The sequence below is a fragment of the Thamnophis sirtalis genome, unplaced genomic scaffold, assembly GCF_051295495.1.
Source record: "Thamnophis sirtalis isolate CommonGarterSnake01/CBP01778 unplaced genomic scaffold, rThaSir2_p1.2 scaffold_2, whole genome shotgun sequence".
In the NCBI taxonomy this organism is placed as follows: Eukaryota; Metazoa; Chordata; class Lepidosauria; order Squamata; family Natricidae; genus Thamnophis; species Thamnophis sirtalis.
The window spans coordinates 33,265,422-33,291,582 of record NW_028261382.1 but is presented as its reverse complement, the minus strand read 5'-3'; the positions used below and the strand labels follow the sequence as shown (position 1 = coordinate 33,291,582).

Genomic DNA, 26,161 nt, shown 5'->3' with positions numbered 1-26,161 from the left:
GTTAAAAAATGCAAGTAGAAAAATAGGAGCCACCTTTGGTGGGAAGGGAACAGCGTTCCGTGCGCCTTCGGGCGTTGAGTCATGCCGGCCACATGACCATGGAGACGTCTTCGGTTTTGAAATGGAGATGAGCAGCGCCCCCTAGAGTCAGGAACGACTAGCACATATGTGCGAGGGGAACCTTTAGCTTCAATGCCATCCTTAGTGCTCACAGTCGGTCCTCTTAGTTCCATTCCCAAAAAACCCCCGCAAACTTCCAAAATCTAATTTCCCAAACGTGTTTTGGAGTTTGGAAATCCAAATCTTTAAAGCAGCTGCCTCTTTTCTTATCAAAGCTGCCTAATGTGTTTTTCCAGTCAAAACACCGAATATCACTCTCCATGTCTACTGGGAAGAACATTTGAATTCACGGAGCCTTACTCTATAAAATAGGCTGAGATTGCAGCTAAAATTAATACTTCGCAGCATTTCCTCCTAGAAATAACTCCGTGTTTGCCTTCTGGTAAAGAATAAACAGTTGATTAAGAAGCAGAATCTCAGTGCCATAACAACAGATCTTAAGTCTAAATGAATATCACACAAAGGTCAAATAAAATTTGAATGTATGTATGAATAAAACTTTCTCAATAATAAGTTAACCGTAAACCAACAGTATAAAATAGGTGTGGGGCGGGAGACATACAGAAAGCTAACACATGTAGTCCTCAGCTTACAGCAATTCAGTTAGTGACTATTCAAAGTTATGACGTCACTTTAAAAAAACCGATTTACAACTGTTTTTCGTGCTTAAGGGCGTTACAGCATCCTCTTGGTCACACGACCAAATTCAGAGGCTTGGCAACTGGCATGTACTTATGACAGTTGCAGTGTGTGTGTGTGTGTGTGTGTGCGAACTTCTGACAAGCAACATTGTTGTTGTAAGTTGAGGACTATCGATATGGACAACGATGCAAAATATATGCATTGTGTCACAACCCCTGGTATGCCCAAATATGGGAGGAAGCATATTGCTTCCTTTCTCTGTCTATCGGCTCATCCCAAGAGACCATCCAGACAGAAAGCCATTATTTTTAATGTTGCCTTTGTTACATTTGTGTTGATAAATAAATAAAGGGAGACTAGTATAGATCTATTTCAAGTTATTTAGCTCTCATCAGCTAGCCATACCCTTATTGGGAATCGAACCTGTGCTGTATTACATATTAGGCAGTTGTGTTAGCCACTAAGCCACAGGCTCTCCTCCCTTCTCAGCTAAGCCAGGGAAATAGGTATACTGTGGCTTAGTGGCTAACACAACTGCCTAATATGTAATACAGCACAGGTTCAAATCCCGGTAAGGGTATGGCTAGCTGATGAGAGCTAAATAGCTTGAAATAGATCTATGCTAGTCTCCCTTTATTTATTTAGCAGCACAAATGCAACACATACACACACACACATACATATTCCACAACAGAAAATGCACCTAGCCCAAAATTTAAAAAAGGAACCGAAGTGTTGTGCTTTTCAATTACGAAGAATTGAAATGGTTTTACATCCATTTAACCCTTTCCCTAAGAAGATCTTTCATCTACCCCCCTAAAAAATAAGAAAATTTGCGCTGCTGGGAATTTTTCCTTCGTTTTAATAACGCAGTGGATTGGCCCAGCCTTATTCGACTGTTGCGAAAACCTCTCTTTTTTTTTCTCGGCATTTGAAGCCGCTAGAAGGAAACAGCCTTCGGTATGAAATTCCAAATTTTGGTTGCCGAAAATCCTAGAATAAGGAAGAGACCCCCCCGAAAGGGAAATTAAGACACACTGCCAAGAAAACAATCGTTCGGTTATTTCTCTGCCTAATGAAACGCATCACACAATCAGAACACACTCCGCTAATTTCTAACAATATGAAATCACAGCAGTTTTAAAAATGCAGAGAACAAGGCTCTGGGTTGTGAAAAAACACCCCCACCCCCCAAATGCTTTGCAAAAGTTTGAAGAACGGGTCAAAAACGACACCAAAGTCACGTCACACTTCGGAGCGCAAAGAGTACATTTATCAGAGGGAGAGAGAAAAAAAACGCAATCAAAAAATTCATTTCTGTCCTGTTTCTGGTTTCAAAAATTCCTTTTCCTGGTTTCAAAAATTGCTTCCTTTCCCTGGTTTCTGCGACTCTCCAACGATAATCAGAGATGGATTAATTGCTGCAAATAAACACGGCATGGATTTTTTTTAAATCTTTTTTTTTTTTTACTCTTGAGTTTTAATTTGAGACATTCGGCATTCCAATTCTCATCCCCCAAAAAATCTATCCATGTTTTGGCGTTGGTTTTGCAATATTTGCAAATTCAGGGACGCGATGGCTCAGTGGCTAAGACGCTGAGCTTGTCGATCAGAAAGGTCGGCAGTTCAGCAGTTCGAATCCCTAGTGCCGCATAACGGAGTGAGCTCCCATGACTCGTCCCAGCTTCTGCCAACCGAGCAGTTCGAAAGCATGTTAAAAAATGCAAGTAGAAAAATAGGAGCCACCTTTGGTGGAAAGGGAACAGCGTTCCGTGTGTCTTCGGCATTGAGTCATGCTGGCCACAGGACCATGGAGACGTCTTCGGACAGTGCTGGTTCTTCGGCTTTGAAACGGAGATGAGCACTGCCCCCTAGAGTCGGGAACGACTAGCATGTATGTGCAAGAGAAACCTTTACCCTTTTGCAATTATAGTTGGACATCACTGCAATACACAAAGCTTCTAGAAAACCATTGATTTCATCCTTCCCCTGCACTTACACACTGTTGTGTCGGTTTTGTCACAGTTGTGAAGTGTAAAAGGAGCAGGTTTTTTTAAAAAGCAGTGGAAACCGTGGCAACATTAGGAAGAGATCTTCTGCCCACTCTTCAAAATTTGAGATGCAAACTGTAACGGATGCTTCCATCTCTTCCAAAACAGCCAAAGAGAATTCACCTGGATGTGTGAAAAAAAATTCTTCCTTGCACCTGATTTGATTTCACTTTGACCTGAGATCTTAAGCAGGGCTGGGAGTTGTTCAGACCCCGTTTCAAATCCTGAAAAACGGCAGCGTATTAAAATTCACAGTGATGCAGAAATTCAAGGCATTGTTGTTGTTTTTTAAACGGAATTCATTTCGGAAGCACTTCAAAAAGAACACAGGGGACGTGGAGTGAAAGTCTGCTTCAAAAAGTGTGTGTGTGGGGGAGAAAACGTCACACCAGTTGCGCATGAATGTTGCCTGTTGTCCCATCGCCGCCGGCTGGCTTTTGTTGAATTTGTTGCATCCTGGCATACGCGATGGCATCTCCCCTGTGGAACACAACAGAGGTGTCGAGAGATCGCTCCGCACAACAGAATCAGATCCACACCTGGAGTAGGCCTTCAAGAAGATTGCATCTTTTTATTTAATATTAGCCGATAAGCCGGCGTTTCCCGGGTATTTATTTATTTATGGGGGGTGGGGAATGTCCGGACCAAACGTAATTTCTAATATTGGATTGTCCCCCTTATCAGAGGGAGCCCCCTTGTGGAGTACTGTGAAGCCATTACCATGGCAACTTCACGGTGCTGTGCAGTAGAAGCCATTGAAAGGCACAACAGGCTGCATCTCAACAGAACCCACACCCCGAGGGGAGTTAGGGGTGTCTTACCCCCACAGTATTTTTCTCCAGAGGGTAAGTCATCTCTGTACCAAGTTGGGTTGAAATTGCTTGAGGTGTTTCAGGGTTAGGGTTAGGGTTCCACTGTGCTGTACAGTAGAAGCCATTTCACGGCAGTACAGTAGAAGCCATTTTAGGGCGCAACCAAATTTAATTCCCCAGGGGGAGGGAGTAGGGAGAAAAAAATCTTACTTTTTACCCAGCGCAGACAGCCCATAAAGCACGCCCGTAGCGAAGGCAATGGCGTTGCCGAACAAGGTAGTCAGAGTCAGGCTTAGAATAACCGGGAACACAGCCATCCTGGAAAGAAGGAGAGACGAACCAGAGATAAAAGCCAAATTCATCACGATTTAGCCAGGAAAGATTCAACGGAGACAGAAAATGGAAAAATAAGACACGGGTTGAGGTTTCTTTTTTTTCCCTTTGCGTCTTGGGAAACCTTTCCCTGCTGCCCACCAGATATTCTGGAGCCCAAATCAGCTCAACAGCGTACAGGTAGTCCTCGGTTTATGACCGATTGCTCATTGACCCACATTACGCCCTTCCTTGCCGAAAAAACGGAGTTATGACCTAATTGCCACCGTTCTTCAGCAAATCACTGCCGTTACCACTTGAATCATGCAGTTGTCAAGCAAAATTCTGAAACTTTGGATCTTTGCTAAAGCAAGGGTCGTAAGTCGAGGACATAAGTCGTAAGTCAAGGACAGGCGGCAGTTATCTTACTTGGCAAGGGCACTCAAAGAAGCCATTCTTCCAGCGTTTTCTAGAGATAATAGGGATCGGTTCAAGGTTTCTCGGGGTGAAAGAGGCAGTGTCATCGCAAGTCCTCCGAGGCTGGTCATAGAAACAGGATCATCAGACAGGAAGGGACCTTGGAGGTCTTCTAGTCCAACCCCCTGCTCAAGCAGGAGTTCTTACACCATTCCGGGCATATACATATGTCAATAGAAGACTAGAACAACACCCAGGAAAAACAATACTGGGTTATGGTCAGTGAGTAAAGGAGACGAGATTTTTTTCTCTCCGCAAACACAAGGGAAAGATGTTGGCGGGTGATTTTGGAATTTCCCTTCCCCGCTTCCCCATTTTTCACGGAAAATATCCAGTTGCTAAAGCTGGCCTCGATCCCTATACGGTGAGGTTCACATCATCATAGCCGTTTGTCCGAAATGGTGTAGGATCTCCTGCTTGGGCAGGGGGGGTTTGTCTAGATCAGTGTTTCTCAACGTTGGCAACTTGAAGATGTCCGGACTTCAACTCCCAGAATTCCCCAGCCAGCGAATGCTGGCTGGGGAATTCTGGGAGTTGAAGTCCGGACATCTTCAAGTTGCCAACGTTGAGAAACACTGGTCTAGATGACCTACAAGGTCCCTTCCAAAACTCTGTTCATCTGTTAAATGGCTGTCCAATTCTCTCCTTAAAAACTTCCAGTGTTGGAGCATTCACAACTTCTGGTTCCACTGATTAATTGTCCTCACTGTTGGGGAATTTCTCCTTAATTCCAGCTTGCTTCTCTCCTTGATGTGTTCCCATCCGTTGCTTCTTGTCCTATCTTCTGATGCTTTGGAAAATAGCTTGACTCCCTCTTCTTTGGGGCAGCCCCTCAGATACTGGAAGACTGTTATCAGTCTTTCTCTTCAATACGCTAGACATATCTGCAGCAACCAGGATGATTAGGGGACTGGAGGCTAAAACATATGATGAACGGTTGCAGAAACTGGGCATGGCTAGTTTAGTGAAGAGAAGGATCAGGGGAGACAGGATAACATATTCTAATATTTGAGGGGCTGCCACAGAGAGGAGGGGGATCAAGCTATTTTCCAAAGCACCTGAAGGCCAGACAAGGAAGAATGGATGGAAACTGATCCAGGAGAGATTCAATCTTGAAAATAAGGAGGAACTTTCTGACAGTGAGAATAATCAACAGAAGTTGCCTTCAGAAGTTATGGGAGCTACATCCCTGGAAACTTTCAAGAAGAGATTGGACTGACCTCTGTCAGAAATGGTGTAAGATCTCCTGCTTGGGCAGGGGGTTGGACTAGATGACCTACAAGGTCCCTTCCAACTCCGTTCATCTGTTTATAACCATTCGTTGTACAGCTCAGCCTCCAGACCCCTTAAAAAGCGAGGCTGTTTGCTAAGACCGAGGATAACACAAAGGTAACACTCACCCACAATAGAAAAGGGCCTTCTGCCAAGGACGCAGCTTATCTGCTCTGGCCGAGACAATATTTGCAAACTCAATGAACTGACAACAGAAGGGAGCTTCGCATAGTATGAGAATGAAGGCATTCAACCTTGGGAAGGAAATAAACGGATTCAGTTAAGGCAGTTCCCATCTATTCTTCTGCACAGAAAACCTTCCCTTTCTAGCCAGTTCCTTTTAAAAAAAACAATGTTTCATTCCCCCGCCCCCCCTTGATATAAAATACAAATGGAAATAAAAACTGCGGGGAAAATCGGTCGAGGAAAAGAACACAACTAAAAGGGAGATTTTTTTTTAATCCAGTGCCATAAAATCGCAGAGTTAAAATTCTAACCTCAACTTTTCACTTAACATAAGAATAATAAACTCTCTCCATTTCTGTCGCAACAAAGCGTTTAGCCCTGGAAAAAATCAAAACCAAGGGTTTTTTTTTTAAACAGTAACAAGAGTTGGAAGGGACCTTGGAGGTCACCTAGTCCAACCCCCTGCTCACGCAGGATATCTGTACTAGGGACTTGAACCGCTGAACTGCCAACCTTTCTGATCAACAAGCTCAGTGTCTTAGCCACTGAGCCGCCTTGTCAGAGCAATTTGTATTTCTTTGGGGCAGAAATCCAGAGGTGATATCAAACAAAGCTAGTTAATGTCTCTTTTCCCTAATTAAAGTAGCTAATTTTAACCATCTTAGCCAATTCCAGAATTTTCCAATCTGTTCTTCCATGGTAGGAATTGATGTGGTTTTCCAATTTGGCAGATGCAAAGATTCTCGCTGCGGTCATTGGGGGGGAAATTCTGAATTTTCTCCCCAATTCGTTATCCAATAGATGTAAACTTCCTAGCCATTGCTTTGAGGCTATCAACAGAAAGGTATCCGGCCAGCCACGGTCCCAGATTCGATCCAGTCCCAAATTCAGTCCAGTCTAAATCCAATCCCAGATTCGATCAGGGAAATGGATCGATACTTACATCATCCAGACTCCGGCGGCTATATTCAGAGGGTAAATGGTCAGGCACATCCAGAGCCCGGAAAAAGCACAAGCTGGATGAAAAAGAAAAGAGAAGAAAGGAAGAAGAAGTTGGAAGACAAGAAAAATCACATAGTAGGCGCAGCTAGTCCTCAGCTTATGATCACATTTGAGCTCAAAATTCCCGTTGCTGAGCAAGACAAGTGAGGTTTTGTTCCAGACTTTCTTACCAATGGTACCTAGTTGGGTAATGAAACGTTTGCAAGCAAACCACCAAGGACCTCACATTTCTCCTCCTCCTCCTCCTCCTCCCTGCAAACCCCATTTCCTTCTAGCACTGATGATGTTCCCTAGATGGGTCATTAAATGTCTGCAAGAAAACCACCAAGGACCTCAAATTCCTCCTCCTCCTCCTCCTCCTCCTCCTCCTCCTCCTCCTCCTCCTCCTCCTCCTCCTCCTCCTCCTCCTCGCCCTCCCTGCAAACCCCATTTCCTTCTAGCACTGATGATGTTCCCTAGATGGGTCATGAAATGTCTGCAAAAAAACCACCAAGCCCAGAGCTACTGTGTGTAAATAGAGAGGGAGCCACACCCGCTAGCCCGGATGATGTTACCTAGTTAGGTAATAAAATGCCTGTAAGCAAACAACAGAGAAATACAATCAAGATCAAGGGAGGTACTAACACCACTTTATAAAGCCTTAGTAAGACCACACCTAGAGTACTGCGTCCAGTTTTGGTCACCAGACTATAAAAAAGATGTGGAGACTCTAGAAAGAGTTCAGAGAAGAGCAACCAAGAGGATTAGGGGACTGGAGGATAAAACATACGATGAATGGTTGCACAAACTGGGCATGGCTGGTCTAGGGAAGAGAAGGACCAGGGGAGACAGGAGAGCATCTTCTAATATTTGAGGGGCTGCCACAGAGAGGAGGAGGGGGATCAAGCTATTTTCCAAAGCACCTGAAGGCCAGACAAGGAATAATGGATGGAAACTGATCCAGGAGAGAAATTCAACCTGGAAATGAGGAGGAATTTTTTTGACAGTGAGAACAATCAACCAAAGGAACAGAAGTTGCCTTTGGAGGTTGTGGGAGCTTCATCCCTGGAAGCTTTCAAGAAGAGACTGGACTGCCGTCTGTCAGAAATGGTGCAGGGTCTCCTGCTTGGGCAGGGGGTTGGACTAGATGACCTACAAGGTCCCTTCCAACTCTGTTAATCTGTAAAGGATATTGAGGCTCTAGAAAGAGTGCAGAGAAGAGCAACAAAAATGATTAGGGGACTGGAGACTAAAACATACGATGAACGGTTGCAGGAACTGGGCATGGCTAGTCTAGTGAAGAGAAGGAGCAGAGGAGACATGATAGCATCTTCCAATATTTGAGGGAGGGGCTGCCACAGAGAGAAGGAAGGGGGCCAAGCTATTCTCCAAAGCACCTGAAGGCCAGACAAGGAATAATGGATGGAAACTGACCAAGGAGAGATTCAACCTAGAAATAAGGAGGAACTTTCTGAGAACCATCAACCCATGGGACCGAAGTTGCCTTTGGAAGTTGTGGGAGCTTCATCACTGGAGGCTTTCAAGAAGACTAGACTGCCATTTGTCAGAAATGATGCAGGGTCTCCTCCTTGAGCGAGGGGGGTTGGACTAGATGACCTACAAGGTCCCTTCCAACTCTGTTAATCTGTAAAACCAAGCTTGGAGAGCACCAAGGATCTCGCAGTTGTCCTCTGCAAATCACACTCCCTTTTAGCACTGATGATGTTTCCTAGTTGGATAATGAAACATCTGCCAGAAAACAAACAAGCTCAGAACTGCTACATATAAACACACAGGAACTTTCCCCCTCCCTTTTAGAACTGATGGTGTTCCCTAGTAGGGTAATGAAACGTCTCCAAGGAAAGCACCCACCTCAGAAAAGACCATGGCCCCCACCCTAGTGGGTGTTTATTAACCCCAACTTTCCAAGCCTGGTATTTCCTGGTGGTGCCCTCTCCTATCTGACTGGCTTAACCCCCAGAGCTCTACTGGAGGCTGCCGCTGGCTTTAAAAAGTCCCGTTTTTGTTGTCCCAGAAGGGCAGAATAACCAGGCAGGGCTGCTGCCCAGCTGACGATTACATTACATTATCCTTGCAACACGATCTTCCCCGCTGCCTGGAGCGTCCGTTCCATTGAGCGCAGCTCACCCAAGTAACTTAATTCCAAGAGTTTTTTCAAGGCATCTGAGCCTTGCCCGGAAGACAGCCTCAAGCGGTGACGGAGCTGACAATAAACATGCCCCCCCTTTTCAAAATAAAATGAAAATGAAAGCCTGTGTGGGGGTCTCCAGAAAGAGGTAAAAATGAAATTTGGACATAGAGAGATTGAGAGAATGATAAAATGAGATTAGAAGATAGATAGATAGATAGATAGATAGATAGATAGATAGATAGATAGATAGATAGACAGACAGACAGACAGACAGACAGACAGACAGACAGACAGACAGACAGACAGAGATTATATATACAGATAGATAGATATACAGGTAGGTAGGTAGGTAGATTAGATAGAGAGAGAGAGAGAGAGAGAGAGAGAGAGATTATATATACAGATAGGTAGGTAGGTAGGTAGGTAGGTAGGTAGGTAGGTAGGATAGATAGATAGATAGATAGATAGATAGATAGATAGATAGATAGATAGATAGATAGATAGATAGATAGATAGATAGGAAGGAGAGATGGAAGCCATGCATTGGATTGTGCAAAACAGATCCTCCCTCTCTCTCCACTCTCTCTCCCTTTCTTTCTTTCTCTGTGTCTCTCTCTCTGTGTCTCTGCCCCCCCTCTTTCTCTCTCTGTCTCTCTCTCTGTCTCTGTTTTTCTGTCCCTCTCTGTCTCTCTCTCTCTGTCTCTTTCTCTGTCTGTCTCTCTCTCTGTCTCTCTCTGTCTCTGTGGGTGTGTCTCTCTGTCTTTCTCTTTCTCTCTCTCTCTCTCTCTCTCACACACACACACACACACACACAACTTTGAGTACAGCCCAGCCAGGAAGAAAAGCTTTTCCATCAAGAGGGAATCAATATTTAGGAGGTGGAAATGGAAGGAATGCATGCTTTCGGTTGTAAAGAACAGGTCATTTTACACACACACACACAGAGAGAAACACACAAAGTCCCAGCAGGACTGGGGTTTGGGGTTTTTTTTGGTCCCAGGAGAAAATACTCACAGATGGCCCCTAAGATGCCAGCCAGCCTGCAGAGCCATCTGTACCACCAGGTCATCCCATCGTCCTGGGTGGCAGCTGGTGCCCCGTCGTCGGCTTCGGGCTGCTCCTCCTGGGGATTCATCCTGCTTGCCCCTCCCTCCCCTTGCGAGACGGACTGGCCACGCTGCTAGTCCTCAGGGCATCCCCAGTGCCCAAGGAGGGCTGCTGCCCATCGGCTGCAGGCGGACAATGGAGAGACAGCCAGCTGCCCTGCCCCCCTTCCAGACGCCGAGGCTTCCCCACACATTGCTCCCTCTGGCAATGCATGCCGGGTCCCCTCCCCACTGCAGGAGGAGGGCAGGGAGAAAGCTGGGCTCGTCCCCAGTTGTGGAGAGTAACCTGGCCAGAGAGGGCGATGGTGCCCGCATCATTTTTTCCCCCCTGGCTGAAGTGGACCAACAGATGCACAGGCTCTGTGATAAAACCCATTCATAATAGTTTGTTTTGTGACTTTCTACACTCACCTCATCTCTTTAGTTTGAAGTTAGTTGGCCTAGGTACCCAATTGCCGAGACCCACAATAGGTAGGTAGGTAGGCAGGCAGGCAGGCAGGCAAGTAGATAGATAGATAGATAGATAGAGAGAGAGAGAGAGAGAGAGAGACAGACAGACAGACAGACAGACAGAGATAGTGATTGGGATAGGTAGGTAGGTAGGTAGGTAGGTAGGTAGGTAGGTAGATGATAGGTAGGTAGGTAGGCAGGCAGGCAGGCAGGCAGGCAGACAGACAGACAGACAGACAGATAGATATAGACAGACAGAGATAGTGATTGGGATAGATAGATGATAGATAGATAGATAGATAGATAGATAGATAGATAGATAGATAGATAGATAGATATAGAAAGATAGAGAGACAGACAGAGATAGTGATTGAGATAGATAGATAGATAGATAGATAGATAGATAGATAGATAGATAGATAGATAGATAGATAGATAGATAGATAGATAGATAGATGATAGGATGGAGAGAGAGATGAATCAGAGATGATAAAGGGAGTGGATACAGACAGATGAGATGAGAAAGAGAGAGAATGACAGATGAGTGAGAGAGAGGGATGGAGAGATTGATAGATATGAGAGATGATAGAGTAGATACAGACAGATGAGATGGGGAGAGAGAGAGAGATGAGAATCAGAGATAATAAAGAGAGTAGATACAGACAGATGAGGTGAGAAAGAGAGAGAGAATGAGAGAAAGAGGGATGGAGAGATAGAGAGATATGACAGATGATAGAGAGTAGATACAGATGAGAAATGAGAGGGAGAGAATGGCGAGAGAGAGGAGGGGATAGAGAGGGGGGGATGGAGAGAGAGAGATAGGATGGATCGATGGATGGATGGATGGATAGAGAGATGAGAGTCAGATGATAAAGAGAGTAGATACAAACAGATGAGAAGTGAGAGACAGAGAATGACAAAGATGAGTGAGAGCGGGATAGAGAGAGAGAGTAGACAGAGATAGATGAGAAGTGAGAGATAGAGAGAATGGCAAAGATGAGAGAGAGGGAGGGAGGGAGGGAGAAGAGAGAGAGAGACCCAGACTTTTTCAGGCCCTATTAACTGTGGTGGGGTCCTTGGTGGGTTGTTTCCTTGCAGGCATTTCATAACCCAAATTGGCAACATCATCAGTGCTGGAATGAAGTGGGGTGTGCAAGGAGGAGGAGGAGGACTGTGGGGTCCTTGGTGCTCTCTGAATTTGGTTGTTTTCTTGCAGACGTTTCATGACCCAACTAGGTAACATCATCAATGCTAAAAGGGAGTGGGGTTTAGAGGGAGGAGGACTCTGAGCTTTCTGAGCTGGCTTGTTTTCTCGCAGACCTCTCATAACTCAACTAGGTAACATCATCAGTGCTGGGACTGAACGCAACTCACCTCAGAGGGCACCAAGGACCCCCACAATTCAACCCGGAACTCCAAATATTCTCTTCTATTGCTACGTCCATTTAATCATTTACTCCCTTCTCCGAGGGCCCAATCCACGATCCCTCAAAATCCTCAACAAGCAGGAATTCCCGAGGCGAGACTAACCAAGTTACGCCTTTCCTGCAAATGCCAACTGCCACTTTTTGAGCCCAGGCCGAGTTCAAACCGCGATGAAGGTGAGGACGATGCTAGTCAACGGCAACGGGAAAAGAAATTTAAGAGGAAGAAGGCGTGTCTTTTTTTCCCCAACTATGTTTTATTCAAAGGCAGAAGTTTTGGCGAGCTGCAGCTCACTTTTTTTCAGAGGCACCAAGTGGCTAGTCCACGGGGATTGATTTTGATGCTCAAGCGCCGAGTCCTTGTTACAACAACCCTGCAGGTAGGCCCCTGCTCCAGCAAACCATGGTTTGCAAAAACAGACGCATAAGACATCTACAGAAAGGCACAATAAAAGCTTCGCTCATCCGTTTCAAGTTTGTGGCCGAGAGCTCAGCAGTGGGCCCTTTCCTGCCTCCTGTCCGGCTTGAGCAGGGGGTTGGACTAGAAGACCTCCAAGGTCCCTTCCGACTACACTGGCGTTGCCTCCTTCGCGGCGTTTTCCACATCGGCCGAGCTAACAAAGGACTACTTGGTGGCCCAGTACTCCGCTCGGAAGCTGACGTTGGCCAGGGCTCGGTTGAATTCGATCTCGGCTCGGCTGCCGACGGATTCCCAGTAGAAAAGACGGTTGCCATGGAAGACGGTAGTCCTCAAGGATTCGATGTCTCGAATCTGGAATAGGGAAATGGTGATCGCGCTCAGCCTGCCTCCATCGGTGGCTATTTTGGAAGTCCATCATCTAACCATCCATCCTCATTCTATCTCTCTCTCTCTCTCCATCCATCCACTCTATCACTCTTTCTTCATCCATCCATCCATCCATCCATCATCCTATCTCTCTCTTTCTCCATCCATCCATCCACACCCTATCTCTCTCTCCATCCATCCATCCATCTATCCACTCTCTCTTTCATCCGTCCATCCATCCATCCTCACTCTATTTCTTTCTCCATCCATCCATCCATCCATCCATCATCCTATCTCTCTCTCTCCATCCATCCATCCATCCATCCATCCATCCATCCATCATCCTATCTCTCTCTCTCCATCCATCCATCCATCCATACCCTCTCCCTCCCTCCCTCCCTTCCTCCATCCATCCATCCATCCATCCATCATCCTATCTCTCTTTCTTCATCCGTCCATCCATCCATCCTCACCCTATTTCTTTCTCCATCCATCCATCCATCCATCCATCCATCTATCTATCCATCCATCCATCCGTCATCCTATCTCTCTCTCTCCATCCATCCATCCATCCATCCATCCATCCATCATCCTATCTCTCTCTCCATCCATCCATCCATCCCTACCCTCTCCCTCCCTCCCTCCCTCCCTCCCTTCCTCCATCCATCCATCCATCCATCCATCATCCTATCTCTCTCTTTCTTCATCCGTCCATCCATCCATCCTCACCCTATTTCTTTCTCCATCCATCCATCCATCCATCTATCCATCCATCCATCCGTCATCCTATCTCTCTCTTTCTCCATCCATCCATCCATCCATCCATCCACACCCTCTCTCTCTCACTCCATCCATCCATCCATCTATCCACTCTATCTCTCTTTCTTCATCCATCCATCCATCCATCCTCACCCTCTCCCTCTCTTTCTCCATCTATCCATCCATCCACCCCACCATCTCTCTCTCTCTCCATCCATCCATCCATCCATCCCTCCATCATCTTTCTATCATCTATCTATGTGTAGTTTTCCAAGAAAAGATTGGACAGCCCTTTGTCTGAGATGTTACAAAGTCTGCTGCCGTGAGCAGGGGGTTGGACTAGAAGACCTCCCAGGTCCCTCCCATTCCCTCTCCTTCTATGTTCCAACATGAGGGGTCCGTGTCCCAATTCACACCTTACCGAAATGTAGCTGGAGTGTGTTTCGTTGGCCGTTGTTTGGAACTCCACATACATGGCATGAATGGCAATGCGCAGATGGGGTGCCACATCGATAAATATCCTGCAAGCCATTTGTCGTTCCCCATCCAGCAATGGTCCTGGGTTCAGGATCAGCCCCTGGGGACCAAACAGCTGCCTGTCACAGGCTACAGAGAGGGGGGGAAACACAGAACACAGAATAACAGAGTTTTGAAGGGACCTGGGAGGTCTTCTAGTCCAACCTCCATCCTGTGACAATTAAATCAATGTCTGCTTTTGATTTCACTGCCAGCAGGGATCGCTTTCCTTTCTGCTGCAGCGAAGGACATAGAATAGGAAACAGAAGACAGAATGACAGAGTCGGGAGGGATCTGGAAGGTCTTCTAGTCCAACCCCCAGTTCAAGCAGGAAATCCTATGGGAGGGATCTTGAGAGTCTTAGTGGACAACCAGCTAAATATGAGCTACCAGTGTGTGGTGGCAGCCAAAAAAGCCAACACAATCCTAAGTTGCATGAACAGAGGGATACAAAGCCGAGGTGACGCAGTGGTTAGGGTGCAGTACTGAAGGCCACTACAGCTGAGTGTTATCTGCAGTTCAGCGGTTCAAATCTCACCGGTTCAAGGTTGACTCAGCCTTCCATCCTTCCGAGGTGGGTGAAATGAGGACCCGGATTGTTGGGGGCGATATGCTGACTCTGTAAACCGCTTAGAGAGGGCTGAAAGCCCTATGAAGCGGTATATAAGTCTAACTGCTATTGCTATTGCTACAATCAAGATAAAGAGAGGTTCTAATACCACTCTATCAAGTAAGGCCACACCTAGAGTACGCTATCCAGTTTTGGTCACCACACTATAAAAAAGATGTGGAGACTCTAGAAAGAGTGCAGAGAAGAGCAACCGGGATGATTAGGGGACTGGAGGCTAAACACACACGATGTACGGTTGCAGGAACTGGGCATGGCCAGTCTGGGGAAGAGAAGGACCAAGGAAGACAGGAGAGCAGCCTTCCAATATTTGAGGGGCTGCCCCAGAGAGGAGGAAGGGGTCAAGCTATTCTCCAAAGCACCCGAAGGCCAGACAAGGAATAATGGATGGAAACTGACCAAGGAGAGATTCAACCTGGAAATAAGGAGGAATTTTTCTGACAGTGAGAGCAATCAACCAACGGAACAAAAGTTGCCTTCGGAAGTTGTGGGAGCTTCATCCTTGGAAGCTTCTAAGAAGAGACTGGACTGCCATCTGTTGGAATTAGTGTCGGGTGTCCTGTTTGGGCGGCGGGGGTGGACTAGATGACCTACAAGATTCCTTTGAACTCTATTCTGATTGATTGATTCAACCTAGAAATAAGGAGGAATTTTCTGACAGTGAGAGCCACCCACCCATCAAACAGAAGTTGTGGGAGCTTCATCCCTGGAAGCTTTCAAGAAGAGACTGGACTGCCCTCTGTCAGAAATGGTGTAGGGTCTCCTGCTTGGGCGGGGGGGTTGGACTAGATGACCTACAAGGTCCCTTCCAAACTCTGTCAATCTAACCCATATCCCATGGCTATCCAATCTCTTCTTAAAAGCCTCAAGTGTTGGAGCACCCACAACTTCTAGTGGCCAGCCGTCCCACTGACTTACACACCTTGATGGTATTTCTTCTCTGCCAACCTGCTGGTGTAGTATAGCACAACGCCACTGCCCGACAACAGCCGGCGTTGCCTTATTATCAGAGTGTTGGTGTGGGTGTTCACCATCAACAGCTTCAGTTTCTTACAAGCCATCCTCCACATCGTCCGGGTCGCAAAGAGTAATATTTCTCCTGGGGAGAAAGACATGACGGAGAAATTGGGCCCTCCTGAAAACCTTTTAAGCCCTGGATACATCTGACTGACAGGTTGTCCTTGACTTACGACCACAATCGGGGCCCGGAATGCCTGTTCTTCAGCCAGGCATGTGTTGAGGGAGTTTTGCCCCATTGTACGACCTTTCTGGCCACCGTTGTTAAGCGAATCAGTGCAGTCGATAAGTAGTTAGCCACACGGTTTGTTAAGTGAATCCGGCTTGTTGAAAGGTCATGAAAGGGGATCAGGACACACACACAACACAACACACTCACACACACCTAACCTAAATTTAGACTCTAAATTTGATGTGGGTGGGTGGACGGATGGATAGACAGATAGACCCATAGACAGACAGATAGACAAACAGACAGAAAGGGTGGGTGGGTGGATGGATGGATGGATGGATGGATGGATGGATGGATGGATGGATGGATGGATGGATGAATAGAAAAGATAGAGTGGATGGATGCATGCATGGATGGAGAGACAGACAGAAAGATTGGGTGGATGGATGGATGGATGGATGGATAAATAGAAAGATAGGGTGGATGGATGCATGGATGGATGGATGGACAGACAAGAAAGATAGATTGGGTGGATGGATGGATGGATGGATGGATGGATTGGTGGATGGATGGATGGATAAATAGAAAGATAGGGTGGATGGATGCATGCATGGATGAATGGACAGACAGAAAGATAGATTGGGTGGGTGGATGGATGGATGGATGGATGGATTGGTGGATGGATGGATGGATAAATAGAAAGATAGGGTGGATGGATGCATGGATGGACAGACAGAAAGATAGATTGGGTGGATGGATGGATGGATGGATGGATGGATGGATGGATTGGTGGATGGATGGATGGATAAATAGAAAGATAGGGTGGATGGATGGATGCATGGATGGATGCATGGATGCATGGATGGATGCATGCATGGATGGATGGATGCATGGATGGATGGACAGACAGAAAGATAGATTGGGTGGATGGATGGATGGATGGATGGATGGATGGATGGATGGATGGATGGATGGATGGATTGGTGGATGGATGGATGGATGGATGGATAAATAGAAAGATAGGGTGGATGGATGCATGCATGGATGAATGGACAGACAGAAAGATAGATTGGGTGGGTGGATGGATGGATGGATGGATGGATGGATTGGTGGATGGATGGATAGATAAATAGAAAGATAGGGTGGATGAATGCATGCATGGATGGATGGACAGACAGAAAGATAGATTGGGTGGATGGATGGATGGATGGATTGGTGGATGGATGGATGGATAAATAGAAAGATAGGGTGGATGGATGGATGGATGGATGGATGCATGGATGCATGGATGGATGCATGCATGGATGGATGGATGCATGGATGGATGGACAGACAGAAAGATAGATTGGGTGGATGGATGGATGGATGGATGGATGGATGGATGGATGGATGGATGGATGGATTGGTGGATGGATGGATGGATGGATAAATAGAAAGATAGGGTGGATGGATGCATGCATGGATGAATGGACAGACAGAAAGATAGATTGGGTGGGTGGATGGATGGATGGATGGATGGATGGATTGGTGGATGGATGGATAGATAAATAGAAAGATAGGGTGGATGAATGCATGCATGGATGGATGGATGGACAGACAGAAAGATAGATTGGGTGGATGGATGGATGGATGGATGGATGGATGGATGGATTGGTGGATGGATGGAAGGAAGGAAGGAAGGAAGGAAGGGTGGGTGGGTGGGTGGATGGATAAATAGAAAGATAGGGTGGATGGATGCATGCATGGATGGATGGACAGACAGAAAGATAGATTGGGTGGATGGATGGATGGATGGATGGATGGATGGATGGAAGGAAGGAAGGAAGGAAGGGTGGGTGGGTGGGTGGGTGGGTGGATGGATGGATAAATAGAAAGATAGGGTGGATGGATGCATGCATGGATGGATGGAGAGACAGAAAGATAGATTGGGTGGATGGATGGATGGATGGATGGATAGCTGATAGAGATAGATAGATAGATAGATAGATAGATAGATAGATAGATAGATAGGACAGACAGGATGGATGGATGGGATGGATGGATAAATAAAATGTAGTTCAATAAACAGAAGAACTGGAATTTGAGGATGAATTCTATTATTTCTTCATCAAGAGAAGCGAATAAGAAAAAAGATGGAAAACATGAGGAGATACGAATTGGAGGCTTCCTGGGTTGATGACCGGCACCAACCTGCGTGGGACGCTCACCTGCGCTGCAGTTCAAGGAACTCTGCAACACCTGGACTGTGATCATCTCCCCTAAAGGCCGGCCTATGGCAGCCGTGCAAATCCTGGCTTGCACACCCGTCATGTTGATTAATCCACTGGGACCCAGCCACTGCCTTCCGCAGATACCTGGATGAAAAACACCAGAGGAAGAAGAGAAGACATTAGAGGTGGGGGCAGCCAGGTGAGGGGCACACCTTGGAAACTGGGTAGAAGAGAATATTTGTATTTTGTGACCCAACTAGGTAGTATCATCAGTGCTGGAAGGAATTGTGTAGAGAAGGAGGAGGGGGGGGGAGGAGGAGGAGGAGGGGAGGAGGAGGAGAAGGAGGAGGACGAGGACGACGACTGTGGGCATCTTGGTGTCCCTGAACTTGGTGGTTTTCTTGCAGATGTTACATGACCCAACTAGGTAATGTCATCAGTGCTAGAAGGAAATGATGGAGGAGGAGGAGGAGGAGGAGGAGGAGGAGGAGGAGGAGGAGGAGGAGGAGAAGGAGAAGGAGAAGGAGAAGGAGAAGGAGAAGGAGAAGAAGAAGAAGAAGAAGAAGAAGAAGAAGAAGAAGAAGAAGAAGAAGAAGAAGAAGAAGAAGAAGAAGAAGAAGAAGAAGAAAGACTGAGGGGTTGGGTGATCTGGACTTAGTGGTTTTCTTGCAGATGTTTCATTACCAAACTGGATAACATCATCAGTGGGGTTTGAGGAGAGGAGGACTGTGATGTCCTTGGTCTCTGAACTTCGTTGTTTTCTTGCAGACGTTCCATTACCAAACTAGATAACATCATCGGTGCTACTAGAGAGGTGGGTTTGCAGGGAGGAGGAGGAGGAGGACGGTGGGGGTCTGGTGGTCTGAGCTTGGTGGCTTTCTTGCAGACGTTTCATTACCAAATTCGGTAACATCATCAGTGCTATTACTGAGTGGGGTTTTGCCCTCATCTTATATTCTAGTAATTTATGCAGAGATCTTCACTGATCTCCATCGACTCATCTGCAGCTACATTCCTACACAGAATTTGAATTCCTAAATTCCAAAAGGGGGAGGGGAATATAATTCTCTTCCTCTTTGGGGAAGGCTCGGACGAGAGCTCTGCGTCGGAGGCAGAGAGGGGGCCAGGGCCCTCTGACAATTATCAGCGGCCTTCAGAGTCAGCGAGGCAGAAGAACAGCTGGAGCCTGTTCCCAGTGTGCGCATGCATAGAGTTTCCAGACGAAGGGAACAACTAAGGAACAAGGGTCGACTTGGGAGGAAGGCAGCAAATGGACCGTGAATGGCCCCTCCCAGAGGAAATATAAGAGGGGGAGAAAGGGAGTGGAGTTTGCAGGAGACAATTTGTTCATTCCTGCATTCTTGCCCAGTATGGCGGCTTCCGAAAGATATTGGCCTAGCCACCCTCCAAGCCTGATAACGGTCGGTAATTGGGAACTCTCTTGAAAGACTGTGGGAGAGGAAAGACTTTGCTGGAGAGGAATTCACTGTCAACTCAATAAAAGGGGTTTATCGGGACGAGGACTCGGCTTCGTGCTCCTGGGGAAACCTAGGTCAGAATACCAGGCCGGATTTTGCTGGATTTTCCCGCCAAACCCAATCCTGTTTCCGCAGGGGACAGATCCTGCCTCAGATTAAAGCCCTCTTAATAACCAACAGTGCTACGTAACTGGATTCTTCTGAGAGATCTGCCTTGGTTTCTTTCTTCTCGAGATCTTCTCCTTTTGACCACGGAAGGTCGAAGGCCTGGTCCTGACGTCCTTTGAGAGGATGAGTGGCCTCAGGGGTGGTCAGGGCCTCTGCCCTTGGAAGCCGGGTTGGTGTCGGGACATCTGCTCCAAGGTTTGCCTTCATTGTGGTCTGTTCGAGGCATGGGGTGGTGGAACACGTTCTCACCATCATGGGCTTAGGGGCGTGCATGCACAAGAGAGGGTTGACTCTGGTCTTGGTTTGGGGGTTGACGCAGAAATCCCGCCGTCTCTGGATGCCAGTTCCACAGGAGACGGAGCACTGGAAGGAGAGAACCAGAGATTACAGACAGTCCTCGATTTACGACCGGGGGCTTACCAGTCGTAAGTCGAGGACTGCCTCTACCCTGTTTTCTGGACCTTAGTACCGAACCGGTCTACTAATGTCCTTTTTTCCCTTTTCAGTTTCTCAGCTGGGAAGTTTCCAAATCTGTCCCCAGAGTAAATATTAACCAGTTTGGCTGTTTAGCTTTCAATATACCGTATTTTTTCGGAGTATAAGACGCATCTAGCTTTTGGGGAGGAAAAAATTTCCACCTCCCAGCGACTTGCCTCCTTGCTGCAAACAGCAAACAGCCTGTTTCAGTTTCAGCTCAGCCTGATAAGCACAAGCAGCTGATTGTCGGTTTGGATCGGCCTCCCGATGATCAGCTGTTTCAGGCTGCAGGGATTGCCACTGTCTATTGCCGCCTTCGCGTGCCCCATTTTCGGCCTCCGCATCCTGTTTTCAGCCCCCACGCGCCCCGTTTCCCACCCATTCTGGGCGGCGGGGATCAGAATGGGCGGAAAATGGAGTGTGCGGAGGCAGCAATAGCAATCCTGGCAGCCTGAAACAGCTGATGGTTGGGAGGCCAATCCAACTGATAATCAGCTGTTTGTGATAATCAGGCTGTGCTGAAGTTGAAACAGGCTGTTTCTGTTTGCTGCAAGGAGGCAAATTGCTTGGAGGCTGAAGCCCAAGGTTGGGGGCTGGCGGGTGGGCGGGGCTCCATTCAGTGTATAAGATACATCCAAATTTTCACCCTCTTTTAGGAGGGGGGGCGAGTGCGTCTTATACTCTGAAAAATACGGTAACTACGTCGATTAGATTAGACTGGACTTAAAAATTCATTTAAGTAGCCTATAATTCAGCATAATGCAGGAACCATCCAAATGCTGGCTAAACAAGGCTGTCACATTAAGCTAGAGTATTGTTCCTATGTTGGTCTGCATCCTGTGATCCTCAACCTATGACTGTTCGCTTAGCAGCTATTTGGAATCACGACGGACGGACCCCCCCAAAATCTAACTTACAAGGCAGGTTCAAAATTCATATGACCTCCTAGCTTGCATTTACAAAGTGGTGGGCATTCAGTTTATGACGCTTTTGACAGAAAGCGGTGTTTTTTTCCGGTTTCCACCCCAAAATACACCCCATAAAAACCCGGCTCGCTTTACGACGGACGTGTTACGACCACTGCCAAAAAAATAGGTCGTAAAATCGGGCACAGGGTGAGACCCAAGTCACGTTCGTAAAGCTGAGGACTTGTTGGCTTTCCCAAGGACTCTGAAATGTCACCGCAGTGCAAATGGGGGTACCTGCGTCCATGGGGTGAACCCCCATTCGTAAGGGCAGACCCGGAGGATGCAGGGTATGACGGAGAGGGGCTTTTCCGCTTCTGGGCAGTGGCCCTCGGCCACCTCCACCTTTCGGCCGCCAGAAAGCCTCACGCAAGCCACGGATTGGGTAGCTACTCCAACTCCACAGGAAGAGGAGCAGGGACCACGCTCACTCACTTTCCAGCTGGGTTTTTAGAGAGAGAGAGAGAAAAGCAGCGTTGAAGGGAGAGGCAAGTCAGTTGCAACTGTCTATCTCTCTGTTCTTCCTTCCTTCCATTCTCTCTCTTTCTTTCCTTCCTTCTTCGCTCCCTCCCTTTCTTCCTTCTGTTCTCTCTATTTCTTTCCTTCTTTGCTCTCTTCCTTCCTTCCATTCTCTCTATTGTTTTTCTTCCTTCTTCGCTCCCTCCCTCCCTTCTGTTCTCTCTATTTCTTTCCTTCTTTGCTCTCTTCCTTCCTTCCATTCTCTCTCTTTCTTTCCTTCCTTCTTCGCTCCCTCCCTTCCTTCCTTCTGTTCTATTTCTTTCCTTCCTTCTTCGCTCCCTCCCTTCCTTCCTTCTGTTCTGTCTATTTCTTTCCTTCCTTCTTTGCTTTCTTCCTTCCTTCCATTCTCTTTCTTTCCTTCCTTCTTCGCTCCCTCCCTTCCTTCCTTCTGTTCTATTTCTTTCCTTCCTTCTTCGCTCTCTCCCTTCCTTCCATTCTCTCTCTTTCTTTCCTTCCTTCTTCGCTCCCTCCCTTCCTTCTGTTCTCTCTATTTCTTTCCTTCCTTCTTTGCTCTCTTCCTTCCTTCCATTCTCTCTTTCTTTCCTTCCTTCTTCGCTCCCTCCCTCCCTTCCTTCTGTTCTCTCTATTTCTTTCCTTCCTTCTTTGCTCCCTTCCTTCCATTCTCTCTATTGCTTTTCTTCCTTCTTTGCTCCCTCCTTTCTTTTCCTCCTTCCATTGTTCTGTAATTCGCTGTTATTTCCCCCTTCCTCCTTCGGTCTTCTATCCTTTTTCTCTCTCTCTTAAGCCTTCCTTCCTTTCCTTCCTTCCTCCGTTCCTTCCTTCCTTCTATAATTCACTATCAACTTTCTCGTCCTCTTTCAATCTTTTAACCTTTTTTCTTTTATTATGAACTATATTTATTATGACATTTATTAAATTTATTTTTTTATTATATTTATTTATATTTCTTTCTTTTTCTGTCTCTTTCTTTTTTTGGGAGGGGGGAAGATTTTTTTTATTATTTTTTCCCTTCTACAATACCTTACAGTCATTAAAAGATAAAGAAGAGTCGGAATATTATGAAATTTGGAACAATTGGTACAAATGGCTGTAAAACAAGAATAAAATTAATTAAGCCAAAAAACTATATATAAATATATATAGAACTGTGTATAGAGGTGTGTAAATATAGAAGCGAAATATTATATACATGTACAGGTATGATAACATAACAAAGTTGATGTAATGATCTTTTTTTTCTTTTAATCCTTTTCTTCTCTCCCTTTCTTTCACCTTCCTTCCCTCCCTCCCTCCCTTTCCTCCTTCCTTCGTTTCTATAATTCACTAGCATCTTTCTCTTCCTTTCAGTCTTCTATCTTTTTATCTCTTAATTCTTCCTCTCTCCCTCCCTCCCCCCTTCCTTAATCTCTTTCTTTCCTTCCTTCTTCCTTCCCTCCCTTCCTTTCCTCCTTCCTACGTTCTATAATTTACCATCATCTTTCTCTTCCTCTTTCGGCATTCTATCGTCTTTTTTCTCTTAATCCTTCCTTCCTTTATGACAATAAGGCAAAGCAAAGCAAACTAAAATAAACTAAAATAAACTAAAATAAACTAAAATAAACTAAAATAAACTAAAATAAACTAAAATAAACTAAAATAAACTAAAATAAACTAAAATAAACTAAAATAAACTAAAATAAACTAAAATAAACTAAAATAAACTAAAATAAACTAAAATAAACTAAAATAAACTAAAATAAACTAAAATAAACTAAAATAAACTAAAATAAACTAAAATAAACTAAAATAAACTAAAATAAACTAAAATAAACTAAAATAAACTAAAATAAACTAAAATAAATTAAAATAAACTAAAATAAATTAAAATAAACTAAAATAAATTAAAATAAACTAAAATAAACTAAAATAAACTAAAATAAACTAAAATAAACTAAAATAAACTAAAATAAACTAAAATAAACTAAAATAAACTAAAATAAACTAAAATAAACTAAATAAACTAAAATAAACTAAAATAAACTAAAATAAACTAAAATAAACTAAAATAAACTAAAATAAAACTAAAATAAACTAAAGGAAAATTGTTTGCTAATCTCCCAATTTAGGACAAAGCTAAACACCTGGGTGGACAGGATTCCAGGTGGCACGCTTCCTGTTCTTCAGGGCGCAAGGAGTCCTCGCAGGCTGCGTCTGGCAGGACCTCTTCCTCCTCCCCAGTCCCTCGTGCGCAGTACAAGACCTTGCGCATAACACCTTCACCGCACGTCACACTACACGCACCTTGCTTGTAAAACCACCTGAGTGGGAAGGAGAGAGGCAGAATCCAGGTGAGAAAGGCAGCCCTTTCATTTAGAATAGAAGAACAGAGTTGGAAGGGACCTCGGAGGTCTTCTAGTCCAACCCCCTGTTTAGGTAGGAAACCCTACACCACTTCAGACAAATGGCCAACATCTTCTTAAAAACTTCCAGTGTTGGAGCATTCACAACTTCTGGAGGAAAAGTTGTTCCACTGATTAATTGTTCCCACTGTCAGGAAATTCTTCCTTAGTTCTAAGTTGCTTCTCTCCTTGATTAGTTTCCACCCATTGCTTCTTGTTCTACCCTCAGGTGCTTTGGAGAATAGCTTGACTCCCTCTTCTTTGGGGCAGCCCCTGAGATACTGGAAGGCTGCTATCATGTTTCCCGTAGTCCTTCTTTTCATTAAATGAGACAGACCCAGTTCCTGCAACCGTTTTTCATATGTTTTAGCCTCCAGCCTCCTAATCCTCTTTGTTGCTCTTCTCTGCACTCTTTCTAGAGTCTCCACATCTTTTCTACATCGTGGCGACCAAAACTGAATGCTGTATTCCAAGCATGGCCTTACCCTATGCCACCATTTTCCCTGCCCCTGTTTAGGGACCATCTTCTGGGATTCGAGAGCCAGTCCAGGAACTTCATAAAGCGAGGTAATCCTCGGACTTATGACAACTGAGACCGGAGTGATGTTCTGTCACTAAACAAGGAGGCTGTTACCCGAAGCGCGCCTGCTTTTTTTCACAGAAGTGTTTCGGGTTTTTTTGGCCACAGTAGTTAAGCTGTGGTTAAGTTGAATCCTGTGGCCACTAAGCGAAGCCAGCTTCCCCGTCGACTTTGCTTGTTGGGAGTTCGCTCAGGAAGTCCTAAATGGCAATCACATCTCACACACACACGCACACACACACACACAAACACCGCAACCATCACAATTACACACCGGTTGTCGAAATTATTATTATTTCACTTTTAACCGCGGTGTCATTCGCTTAACAGCCGCCACAAGAAAAGTGATAAAATCCGTTTGGCAGTGGGGTGGATTACAACTGTCGGGACTTAACGACCACGATAGGCGGGTTCCATTATATGGTTGTAACTCGAGGACTACCCATATAAGCGGGGAATGTCTGCAGACACACACACACACACACACACACACACACACACACACCTTACCTTGGGGGGCATGGGTCAGGGTTGCAAATTTCCAGGCGGCTCGCTGGTTTCTGGGTCTGGTCACAGAGTCCTTCCTCTCTTTCTTCTTTAGTGTCGAAAACCAGGCAGACGTAACTCAGCAACCTCCGTCCTGTGGAAAGGAGCAGTCGGGGAGAATGTTTTTAGCGGCATCGATTTTTTTTCCCCCCTGCTTTCCCTTACATTGTCCTCAGCAGGATTATTTCTTCAAATGCTCTCATGTACCCGGCAAATCTGACTTTATCTCGGCTGGGGAATTGCGGGAGTTGAAGTCCTCCCATCTTAAAGTTGCCAAGATTCAGAACTATGGCCTTAGACCTTTCTTTCTTTCCTTTCCTTTTTCTCATTCCTTCCTTCCTTTCTTTTCCTTTCCTCCTTCCCTCCTTCCTTCCTCCTTTCCTCCCCTCCCTTTCCTTCCTTCCCTTTCCTTTTCTCCTTCCTTCCTTCCCTCCCTCTCTTAACTTTTCTCCTTCTTTCCTTTCCTCCTTCCTTCCTTCCTTTCCTTTCCTCCTTCCTTCCTTTACTTCCCCCCTCCTTCCTTCCCTTTCCATTTCTCCTTCCTCCCCTCCTTTTACTTTTCTCCTTCCCTCCTTCCCTTTTCTTTTCTCCTTCCTTCCTTCCTTTCCTTTACTTCCCTCCCTCCTTCCCTTTCCATTTCTCCTTCCCCCCCATTTACTTTTCTCCTTCCCTTTTCTTTTCTCCTTCTTTCACTCTTTCCTTTCCTTTCCTCCTTCCTTCCTCCTTCTCTTTCCTCCTTCCTTTCCTTTTCTCCTTCTTCCCTTCCCTTTCCTCCTTCCTTCTTTCCTTTTCTCCTTCCTTCCCTTTCTTCCTTTCTTCCTTCTTTCCCTTTCCTTTTCTCCTTCCTTCCCTTCCCTTTCCTCTTCCCTTCCTTCTTCCCCTTCCCTTCCCTTTTCTCCTTCCTTCCTTCTTTCCTTGCCATGCTGATTAGAATGCAGTATCGCAGCCTAACTCTGCCAACTTCCAGCAATTCGACCCTGGCTGGATCCAAGTTGACTCAGCCTTCCTTCCTTCC

At 45.8% G+C, this 26,161-nt stretch overlaps 2 protein-coding genes across 2 annotated transcripts in view; both read right to left on the bottom strand.

The window, feature by feature from the left end:
* Positions 1 to 2,218: 2,218 nt before the first annotated feature.
* Positions 2,219 to 10,292, bottom strand: CACFD1 (calcium channel flower domain containing 1). Its single transcript, XM_087704688.1, has 5 exons — positions 10,020 to 10,292; positions 6,816 to 6,888; positions 5,815 to 5,940; positions 3,836 to 3,943; positions 2,219 to 3,293 (listed from the first exon to the last, which is right to left on the bottom strand). The coding sequence occupies exons 1-5, from the start codon at positions 10,138 to 10,140 to the stop codon at positions 3,197 to 3,199; spliced, it is 525 nt and encodes a 174-aa protein (XP_087560814.1). The 5' UTR covers positions 10,141 to 10,292; the 3' UTR covers positions 2,219 to 3,196.
* Positions 10,293 to 12,307: 2,015 nt separating this feature from the next.
* ADAMTS13 (ADAM metallopeptidase with thrombospondin type 1 motif 13) overlaps positions 12,308 to 26,161 on the bottom strand; it is a 38,719-nt gene continuing 24,865 nt past the window's right edge. The window contains exons 21-28 of the mRNA XM_087704687.1: positions 25,111 to 25,240; positions 23,763 to 23,939; positions 21,400 to 21,604; positions 19,744 to 20,083; positions 18,072 to 18,218; positions 15,598 to 15,774; positions 13,953 to 14,137; positions 12,308 to 12,757 (exon numbers count right to left, since the gene is read on the bottom strand). Of these exons, the coding sequence (XP_087560813.1) occupies positions 12,611 to 12,757; positions 13,953 to 14,137; positions 15,598 to 15,774; positions 18,072 to 18,218; positions 19,744 to 20,083; positions 21,400 to 21,604; positions 23,763 to 23,939; positions 25,111 to 25,240 (1,508 nt within the window). The 3' untranslated portion in view covers positions 12,308 to 12,610. The remainder of the gene's footprint in view (positions 12,758 to 13,952; positions 14,138 to 15,597; positions 15,775 to 18,071; positions 18,219 to 19,743; positions 20,084 to 21,399; positions 21,605 to 23,762; positions 23,940 to 25,110; positions 25,241 to 26,161) is intronic.

Coding starts and splice junctions, on each gene's coding strand:
- CACFD1 (XM_087704688.1), bottom strand. CDS start 10,140: ATGAATCCCCAGGAGGAGCAGCCCGAAGCCGACGACGGGGCACCAGCT. Junction 6,889..10,019: donor TGGCATCTTAGGGGCCATCT/GTGAGTATTTTC, acceptor TTTTTCATCCAG/CTTGTGCTTTTTCCGGGCTC. Junction 5,941..6,815: donor GCCGCCGGAGTCTGGATGAT/GTAAGTATCGAT, acceptor TTCCTTCCCAAG/GTTGAATGCCTTCATTCTCA.